This window comes from Echinococcus granulosus, assembly GCF_000524195.1.
Source record: "Echinococcus granulosus chromosome Unknown EG_S00090, whole genome shotgun sequence".
Classification (NCBI taxonomy): Eukaryota; Metazoa; Platyhelminthes; class Cestoda; order Cyclophyllidea; family Taeniidae; genus Echinococcus; species Echinococcus granulosus.
The window spans coordinates 14,739-25,390 of record NW_020170470.1 but is presented as its reverse complement, the minus strand read 5'-3'; the positions used below and the strand labels follow the sequence as shown (position 1 = coordinate 25,390).

At 40.2% G+C, this 10,652-nt stretch overlaps 2 protein-coding genes across 2 annotated transcripts; one reads left to right on the top strand and one right to left on the bottom strand. All coding sequences in view use genetic code 11, as the record gives it.

Moving 5' to 3' along the window:
* Positions 1-61: 61 nt before the first annotated feature.
* Positions 62-4,697, top strand: EGR_07895 (GRB2-associated-binding protein 2; the record flags this gene model as incomplete). Its single annotated transcript, XM_024497144.1, has 12 exons — positions 62-84; positions 116-191; positions 252-287; positions 365-467; positions 621-833; positions 989-1,116; positions 2,025-2,111; positions 2,827-2,911; positions 3,355-3,444; positions 3,484-3,625; positions 3,840-4,047; positions 4,398-4,697. 12 exons carry the CDS (start codon positions 62-64, stop codon positions 4,695-4,697), a joined length of 1,491 nt encoding a protein of 496 aa, XP_024348414.1.
* Positions 4,698-5,695: 998 nt separating this feature from the next.
* On the bottom strand, positions 5,696-10,112 carry EGR_07894 (E3 ubiquitin-protein ligase LRSAM1; the record flags this gene model as incomplete). The annotated part of the gene is made up of 8 exons (XM_024497143.1): positions 5,696-5,812; positions 6,068-6,223; positions 6,947-7,078; positions 7,379-7,474; positions 7,896-8,093; positions 8,700-8,875; positions 9,503-9,725; positions 9,966-10,112. The coding sequence occupies 8 exons, from the start codon at positions 10,110-10,112 to the stop codon at positions 5,696-5,698; spliced, it is 1,245 nt and encodes a 414-aa protein (XP_024348413.1).
* Between the last annotated feature and the right edge of the window lie 540 nt (positions 10,113-10,652).

Here is a 10,652-nt window from a genome sequence, read left to right as displayed (position 1 = left end):
TTTTTACGTGTGTACTGGAGGCAACCTATGGCCACTGCTTTGAAGTTAATTTTTGATTGATATGGGAGAATACAAACCAATTGGGTTTGTTCCACTTAAATATCTTATTGTAAAGTCGCGAAGTTCTAATTAAGGGCTATTTAAGAAAAGCTCCTTCAGCTGGTAGAAAACTGAAATACCAAGGCCTAAGTGTAAGACGTCGTTGTAATGTTGTTTTTACTAGATGTTATTTAACGTCTTCTGCTTTACAGTTTCTTTGCACGGGCTGCCACGTCCTTCTTGAGCCCGTGAGTGGTTCTTGATCGCACTATTTGTTTACTGTGACTGTGGGCCCGAATATACTTGAATTTCTCTTCAATTTTAGCGATGGAAGAAACGGTTTTGTGTATTCTACAAAATTCGTAATCCAACTGAAACTCAGATATTCTTTGAATATTACAAGAATGAGTCGGACAATCATCCCCTAGGTATTCCATTCTTAAAGTGCAAAATACCTATCCAAGATACCTTCATTGGCTAGTATTTCCTAGATAGAAAGTGTTTTGTTTTTCTTGGTTCTTTAAACAATGTTTTTCGCAGTTGTTACTGGTATACTGGTTTAATGCTTGATTTTGTTTTAGGTGGTGTAGACCTCAACTCCTGCGACTGCATCTATGAACAAAAGGCTTGTAATAGATGGTCTAATGTGTTCGTAATAAAAACCACGTATCGAGGCAAGGTGCGTGATTACCTCTTCTCTGCCGATTCATTGGAAGAAATGAATGATTGGATCTCACAACTTACTAAGGTTTTGCGTATGGTACCCGACCAAATCCCGGGTTCACCTCTCGTTGGTTAGTATGCTTAGGTTCACATCAACCATATCCATGGTGGTGTACTGTTTCTGATTTCAAGACTTTTATTTAACTGGGAGTTAGAATTTATTCAAGAATCTAATGAATGTCTCATCAATGAAATACGGTATCCACCGAGTCATTCTGTTTTATAGATATGATTGGGCGAAACAGTTCCAGTTTAACCCACTTTACATCCCGAAGACCAGTGATGTCCACTGTAATTCCAGCAACCACTGCTAAAGTGTCAAATTTTCTCATGAACTCCAACGAATCCAACGAGGTGAGTGGTAGCGATAACAGTGGTAACCTTTGCGATGATTTGCACTAGTTTTACTCAGATGGAATTATTGGAAGTACATACTCGAGTGCAATTTGAGTTTTGTAGTTGCCCATTAAATACTTTATCATAGTTGGAAGTTCAAAAATCTTGGGAAATTCAAGACATTCTGGGTTACCATGATAGTAGGGTTTTGCTGTGTCGGATCGCGTGGTTGCCTGTAAGAAACATGTAGACCTTTGTAACTTATGGTACGGAAGTGAGTGGAGATTCCATGGGAACTGCATTACGCATGCCCTGAAGAAGTTTACCCGCATCCATGTAGATGACTCCCACCATGATTGCGTTTGATAATGGCTTGATCAGTGCATCCTAAATGAATCTAAAGCCTGGTGGTCCAATATTTACAGATAGTTTGTTCAGCTACCCATTTTTTAGCTTTTGCACGCACGCTTCGTTACTCACTTTCCGTTCTTAGCCATTTCAATGCTTGCTTTATCTCATCAGGGTACTCTACTTTTCGTTCCAAATCATGTAAATACAGTGAGGCATCACTGTAGTCTTTATGGTATACTACTACTATACTTTAAAGCACCCGCAGAATGAACAGTCTTTTTTGGAAAAGCGAGTTTAATGGTTCTCATATGGTGATATGGAATTTTGGGTACTGACCTTAATTCGCTGTTTTAAGAAATTAGTTTTCTGCGGATCCTACAGTTTCTATGTAGGTTCTGGCACTTCATTATACTGTCAGATTAGGTTGATTTGTCTTATCGATCGCTAGCATTTTTTCAAACAGTTCCCGACGAGCATTGTGAGTTTGCGCTTTGATTTGTTTTCCTACTCGGTTCATGCAATTTTTATGCAGCCTACGTTCATCTTCTTGACCTCATTAAAGTTTGCATTTTTAGTCGCAGGGTTATCTGGAGCGTGGGTTTACTGAGGAATACAGAACATCATTTGGAGAAACTACAGCTGATGATGAGGACTGCTATCACGTAAGCAACCCTGAAACCAATAATGCTTGTTGTCTTTAATTGCTTCTCCAAATTTGCGAGTCAGTGGTGCAAACCACAGATGTTTGAAGATGCATTTGCCGTATTTAGATGCTAACCTGTGTGACCTGCTTAATTGATGCTTTGAGCGCTTGTGCAGAATGCGAAGTGCATGTGCATAAACGCATCTGTTGTCAATGTAAACAATTTTGTTTAATGGCTGTGGTGAAAATAAATTTAATCTGTATAATATGTTAAGGTGCCCATCAGATACGGTAGATTGATGTTTCTAGGGGGTCTATTGACTAATCAACAGTTTAGATCGCGATCAAGATGCTCCTCCCGTCAAAGCATTGAAAAGTGATCTCTTGACCAGTTAAAGTTTGCTAGTTCACATTTCATTTTATTTGTTGTGATTTCGTCCACACTGAAAGTACTGCATCGGTGTACCCATGACTGTCGATCGAAGTAATTTGGACGATAGGGATTCGCTGCTCTATGTACTAATGTATCGCAGCAATTTCCAGACCACTAAGATAATTGCTTTAAGCGAATCATCTAAAATGTTTTCAAGCTTCGGTAGTTTGAATTACTTCTGCTTTGGACGATTTCGTGATCACATTACTGCCTGAAATTGCGAACAACGAATAGATCAAACAACGATGGCAACGTAGTCATTGGGTACTGTTGGTTGTTGGTGAACTCTGTTTACCTTTAGGTATTACCGCAACCCGACCACGCTTATGTAAACCTCAAAGGTGATGGAAGCGCAGTCAATGGAGCAAATTTCCAAAGTGACCAAGGTAATACTTTTAACAGGTGGTTGATGAACCCGTAAATATAACGTGCCTTGCTAATATTACATTGTATGATGTAGTGGATGATAGTTGAACATATGCTTTTATCATTTTTATGCTTCCTTTGGCTTCATGAAAGCGTTCAAGGGTATCATTACCCAGTGAAGCGCATATTTAATCGTTTTTTCCTACTTGAAACATTTGTCCATTGTAAAAACTATTCAGTGAAACTCTCGAGGTGCACCACCCCTTGCTTCTTATTTAAATTTCACCGCTGTTATCGATCCTTTTCTCTTCATGACTTCATCATCGGATTTCATTTACCCTAACTTTTTAAACAAATGCCAGATCATAGTGTTTTTGTTTTTCCTTAGTATCACCATTTGAGTGATACTCGGCGTTTTTTAAGGTTTGAGAAAAAACATTCAACTAGTGTTATCTCTATTTAGAGCCTTTACATGATGGACACGGTCCTCGTCCGGACAGTGTCTACTTCAACGTATGGGATTCATCAACAATCGATGCCAACATTAATGACGGTGCGTCTTTTACGAACTGATTACCCTTTCTTGAAATAGCTATTGGCGATCACTCCAAGTTATCAGAATCAGAACAGCCAGACAAGGAGGTTCTGGGCACTGCGGAGCGCAAAGAGACAAAAACGCGTTGCCAGCCACATACCGAAGAATCTCCTTGCTCCATCCCCGAGAATTTTAGCAAGTGGGTTGCGGCGCATGACTCCCTCCCTTACGTGCCATAGAAGCTCAGCAATCAGGTTCTTTAGTTCTTTTATCATCAACAGAATATACTTTCGGGAGACTTCGGCATTTTTACCTCTCATAACTGTGATATTGCAACAATGTAGCCTTCAAATCCCACCATTATGAAACGCATTCTACGCAGTCACTTGAAAAAGTGCTTTTGTGTAAAACAGAACCCAGTTGCCTAAACGATCCCGAACCCATACAACCTCGTCTTCATCGAGTGCGGTCTCATTCGGTGACATTAATGAGAGTGATGCCGATGGTAACGGAAACGCTAGCAGCTCGATACCCCTCAGCGGTGCTGGCGAGGCCGAGGCTGCAGCTTCACTATCCAATGATTTTGCTCCCTCCATTCTGGGGGAAGGCGCTGGTACGAAGGTGGGTGACGAAATTACGTGCTTTGGAATCTCCTTGCCAAGCTGCTCAGGAGGCTTGTTTAGATAGACTTACCGTGTTTGTAGATACGTCATGGGTATGACGATAATTAGATTGGTATAAATTAGCTGCTTTTATTCATTGAAAGAACACTAATTAATTGGCAATTTTATTATTTATAGAATATGACAAAAACTGCTGGGCTTTTGAATATAATCGCATAATTTAACATTTTTATTCGATTATCTTGCCCTAGTTTTCATCTACTGTTTGACTCGTAGTTTAGTATCTAGAACCATCTCAAGAGAAATTGGTGTAGTGTGTCTGTTTCATGTATGCCTACCCAACATTAGCCGAAGAGCGCATCAGACGCTGCTGCTGCTACCAGCGGATCAGCGATCCACTATTTGGATGCGGAAAACCTGGATTTTCCTCCGCATCAACGCGGCAGTCATGGAGTGGCGAATGCGTTTCCAGCCGTTCCTCCAAAGCCTGTGCATCTGCGTCGGATGACCCCAGCGGGGGCGACAGCGACAGAGAATAATGCATCTAGCGATGTCAGCTCAAGTGGTTACAACGAGCTTGATCCGCGCAGCACGCAAGCATTTTTCATGGTCACCAAGAGGGTTTTCGGGGATGCTGATGGGGCTTAAGGGTACCTTGCTCGCCGTTTGTAAATACAGTTCTCACTTATGTGTGCCTTTGATTTATCCTCTCAACAAATCTTCCACTTTATGCACAAGTCAGACATGCACCCCCCTTAAGTCTATTTTTGCTACTCTATTCAGTAAAAGCTTCCACGAATCCACATTAATAAACATCCTACTCTCTTTCTCTCAAAGCCTTTTTGGCTCGTTTGGTATGGCTGATGCTCTAGACTCAATTTTGGGAATCAACGCTGCCGGATTCTAACTATGCTTATAACTACCCACCTGTATCTTGCTACCCTCCATATTTCTAAATAACCTTAGTCAGAACTAATTCGGACGCCATAAACCGTTGTTTTATCCAGCTTTGTAAAAGTTCCTCTGCGGTTTCAAATGTTGATTTAACCCTAGATCTCGCTATTTATTGATGAATTGTAACTTTGGTTTTCGGTCTGAGAAGAGCACATACCGGGAGACAGATCGGACGGGATATTTTCAGAGCACCCTTCACTGTGCTTTACGCTTTGCAGTCATATCAGAAACCCGAGGTTTGATTTGTGAATACCGCGATTCATCTGCTAAGTATTGTACAGAACCAGGGATCGGTATCTGATAGTGGGGTATTCAATACCACTCCATGCTACACGACGCTCTAACCAGTACCATTAAGATTTTGTCTCGTTTGAGCCTCTGCAGGAATGCATCTCAATAATAAAGCCTACAAACAGATTTCAAACGATACCATAGCCGAGTTTGGACTGAAATGTGTTTGAAATCAACATTTTTTAGGAATTGCCAAGTACGCCAAAGAATAGTGATAGGTCAAAAATGCGTTTTTATAAGCGTGAACTCAAAACTTAGGTACAACATCTACTAAACTGGTAATCGATCTGAAGTCATATCATTCAGTGAAATAATTGATTCTTTAAATGCGACTGATGCTGCTTGTTAGGGGTATTTGAAAACCGAACAATATCGATAAAGGTGCGGACGATCTGTCGCCCTTAGGGGAGTTGGATGTGTTGTTCCACGGTATTACGGCACAGAGGGCAAAGGATGACTTTGGCTGAACACAGTTTACAGCAACAAACGTGACCACATGGAAGGAATATGATTGAACACTAAAATAAAGCGAAGAAAGTGCAGCCTGTGGATTGACCTAACTCTTCATGCGTAGTATACAGTGTCCCACCCCTGTTAAAGTAATAAATTGTACTCCTAATGGAGAGTGCGGGTTTGTGGGTTAAACACGAATGGAATGAAATCGCGCGAAGAGCCCGTGCTTAAAAGGAATGAAATTAAAACAATTTCTACATGTCTGGTCAACAACAATTAAAAGGAATTAAATGAAAAGGAGAGTATGAACCACAAATCACCTGAGCATCCTGGCATATACAACACTCGCTCTCGAAGCGAGCTATAATTGCGGGTGGAGCGCTGGGCGACACCATTCCATTATCACCGGTGTTAATCATAGTCAATCCGCCTCCATTCGCCTTTTCACTCGGTGCAGAAAGTACTGGTAAAGAGTCCTAGTGAGAATTGGGAGGTGTTGCTGACAATCATGACTCAATTAATACAATGGGAACTGGTGTTAGACTGTAAAAACGTCTGTACCAGAAGAGAGTCGCAAAAGAAGGTGCGGAGACTGCACCTATAGTCGGGTTTTGTTCGGCTTAATGACATGTGCGAATTGAAACTTTCCCATTTAAATGCCTAGCTAGATTATGAATAAAATAAGCTGTTTACCTAGCTGTCAGATCTATCAATCATAATCAACTGCTAGAACCGTTAATACTACTCTGCTTATGTGGTCTTTGCCTTTTATGAGCAACGTAATAAGATGAAATCGACACCGCACAGGCGTCAGATAACAAAATATGAAAGGGATAGCCGATCTCTAGGTTCATACATTCCAAAATGGTTTGGAGAGTTGCTTTTCGAACACCAATGACATTATCTCCAGTGCACAAAATGGTAGAAATTGTGTAGCACACTTTTCAACCCTCTAACAGCGATAATGATTAATCCAATAATAACACGGGTAATTGAGTATGGTTTTTGGGAGAAGGATCTTCTGTAATAGAGATTTTCCTGAGTAAAATTGCATGAAGCACCTTTTTGGTGTTATAATAGAAAAGCGGGTTAATGCTATAAACAGCTAGCACAAGAACAAAGAAACAGAAAAAACATGTAAGCTAGTGAAGTACACTACGATAAAAATACTTGCTTTTACAATCAAATAGCGGACACACCAAAATTGTATCCTCTACTGCAAGCGAGGTAGGCATGTCAGAAGGTGAGTGATGATTCTCAAAGTTACCCACGTGTTCAGAGGCAATGGGTGCTGCTGGAAGTGCGCATACATCATCGCCCATCAAAAGTTCCTAGATCATAAGGAGGAATTCAATGTGCTAATTACCAAAACAAGTGAAAGCGCCTAGATTTCATTTTACATGACTTCAATAAAGTACGATCACATATGCACAAGTAATTCTGGACAAATAATTCTACAGTTAAGCCGAAAATCAGAGCAAATGTGGACAAGACCTGACTTTGCCTGCTTAAATTTGTTAAAATATAGATTTGCATCTGGTGTATTTATAAAGACAGTAGGTGGATTGAGTCCAAGATAATCGGGATGATATGGCGGTTAAGTGGGGTAAAATAATACCATCAGGAAATACCTTTTTTAAATTCAAAGGTTTCTTATCTATGAGACGTTGGTATTGGACCAGCCAATATTCCGTCTGATCTCGTTCCCTTTGTTCTTCCAATTCCTTCTATTGTAAAATAAAAGTTATGAACACCAAGTTCTCAAGTCCTCTATTAAATCAAAAAACCTGAAAACAGAACGAGATAGGGAATATCATTTAGCCACAACGAATGAACCAGACCAATGGGGGGTGAGAAAAGTTCGATGAATTATGATGAAAGTGAACCAATGCTTTATCCTACCATATCATAAACACTTTAACCAACAGGTGCAGTACACTTTTGTGTAAACCTAAATTTGTAATTACCTTAATTAATTTAGTTAAAAGCGCATAGTCGAGCTGTTTATCGCTGACTTTTAATGTAACAAAATTTAAAGGGACAAAGACTCCTTTGCAGGTTATAAGCCTTTTGACAACCACAAGATTATATGGAACAAGCTAATTTCCATTGCATCTAAACGATGCGAAGGCATGAAGCAGCGCTCACCAGGAGTTCCCGCAGATCCGACTCACGATGCTCTTTCTGGTGCTGCAGCTCTGACATCAAGTGGACGAGATGCCTCTGACGCTCAGAAAAATGAACCACAACTAAAGCGCTTTGGGATTTCTTGCGCTCTCTCTCAACCTGTGTCAAACTACAGAGTTCTGTTTCCACCAATCGAATATTATCAACGATCTGCTGACGCTTTAGATCACGTTGTTGTTGGAGGCATTCAAATACCCTTATCTGTTTACTTTCCTAAATGGAGCAAATAGATGAGGTACCACAGCAATGCAGTTGATTTGAATTAAGGGACTATATATCTTCAAAGTATTATAGCTTGTTTAACTTTGTATTCGCTATAGCGTTTAAGGGTACCAGTGAGCTCAAGGCACAAATAACAATACTATGGATAAACACCAACTTGCAGCAGTGCAATATTGATCAGACTTCCCATTGAATAGAGAAGAACGTTTTGCATCAGCTCTTAAAATTCCCACACTGAAACTGAGTGCATCAAGTAAACGCCCATCCCAACGATATTTGCTTCAAGTACATCAATGAATTACTTAAGCGTCTCATGACAGTTGACTAGCTGACAATAAACATACAAGCAGAGTTCAATAACACATTTTGGTGCTACAATTTTCTGAGGTGACAATGAACAAAAAAGATGATGATGCCGATGGAAAATGATTGAATTACTAGAAAATTCACAGCCAACTGCGGTAAAAATTCGATTTGAAAACTCTAACCACAAATAAAGCTACGATAGTAGAAAGTTCCCTGTAACTTAACGGCTTGATTTACCTCATTTGCAACCTGAGCGGCAAGTTGAGCTCGTTCTGCTTGTCGGCTGACTAGAATACATTGCAGCTCAGAATCAATTTCGTCCTGACCGTTTGCTCTGGTTAAACAATCCTCCCTTAAACCACAACATCGCATTAGACCTGTCCTAGAGGTGTCAAGCCTAGCGTCCACCGAGTCTAGAAATTGAAATAATCAGGTTCAAAAGACGCTAGAGATCACAAAAGATCCGCTAGATATATGAGATTCGATAAGTCTGAAAATCAGTGCCGCTATGCTCAAGATGTAGTTCGTGCGAAACGAACGAGACCAAACCAAACAACAGGGTTTCAAGAAAGTACATAATGGTGACACACTGTGGTGATAGCAAAATACCTTGCTTCTTCCGATGGGAAGCATTGGGATCCAACTTACGACACCTTCATGACAAATCTTAATTCATAAATAGCGGAGAAAAACATAAAAATGAAAATTCCAAGCAGAATACTGGACACTGTAAGATGTGTTAAGGTTTAATCCCCATTTTTAGCTAATCGAAAATCGCTATCAGTGCCAGGCAGACACTTGCAAGACAGCTCTCAAGCCACCGTTTTTACTAGTAAGGCGCATTCGCTTGGTTCCAAAAATACACGTTAAGGCCTAAATAAACTTTAGTGAATTTGAGCACTCTGATGATAAAGCGTAATAGATCATCAAAAAACAAAGGAAGCAAGGGACAACAAACAGATAAGTTCCTAAGAGAAGGGGTGAAAGACTCATTTCATAACAAATTAATTTTTATCCATGAGACAGGGATTTTAACAAACCTGGGATCATTTCCCGATGATCTGATGTAATTGTTTCACATGGATGTTTGATGGGGAATTGTGGCTGGTTATCTTCCCGTTGAATCCATTGCTTTTGATGAAGATGGCGAATCGGATCATCCACGTGTTTCAATGTGTCACGAAGGGTGGCCACAAGTTCGAGTCTCCTTTCCTCTCGTTGTTTACGCAACTGCTCCAGTTCGCTCTTCATTTCTCCCTCTTTCTGCGCCATAATGGGTTAAGAAGAAGTACTTAAGCGTTGGGTTGGACTCTGGATACATTCTCAGAGTTGCATTGATAAAATTTCAGTTTCAAAGGAAAAATTATAACTGAAGAAGTTACAGACGACACAAGACTAAGTCGATTCAAAATGAACGAACAAATTAACAAGAACGAAGTGAAACATTCACTAAGGGAGAGAGGCGATCAAAACATGTAAAGCACGATTGTAATGGAGGCATACTTGTGCAAGTTTATTCAGAGAAGAGACTCGTGATTTAGCTGCCCGACACGCCATTTCCTCATGGGCGCACAAGTGCTCCTCCACTTGTCGGTAAAGCTTTTTGGGTGGATGCCATCCTCCACCTCCATACCCTTTGCACCGACCCATCCCAGAAAAGAGCTTCAAAAATAGTTAAAACGTCAGAATACATTGTCAAACCAGTATTCCACACCTTTAGGTTTAACATACAGTGGGGCCTGACATTTGTACCTAGATTGGTTACCAAATTACACAAACCACAAGCGCAGAAAAGCTCCCATTTAAACTGCAATCACATGAGGTATTCAATTGAGGCCTTGAAAACATTAGTCATCCTCCGATATTACTAATTCCTGTAAAGTGCTAAAAGGTCGTGTCAACAGACATACACACAAGCCAAATACTAAATATTCATTTACTGAAACATTCGAAATATCAGATTCTAAATTAGATTAACAGTTTATAGGTATTTCGCTTACAGTAAAAAGTAAGGATGAACAAAGAACATTTATGTAATTTACTTCGTCAGCATCAGTAAACGTCGATTCTTCTTCCGTTAACCTTCCAGCTACTTTGCCAAGGGATGCAAGAAACAACTGGTAACAAATCCTTCTCAATCACCTTATATCACACTCGTAATAGTAGGAATCACTCCATATCCTTCAGAAA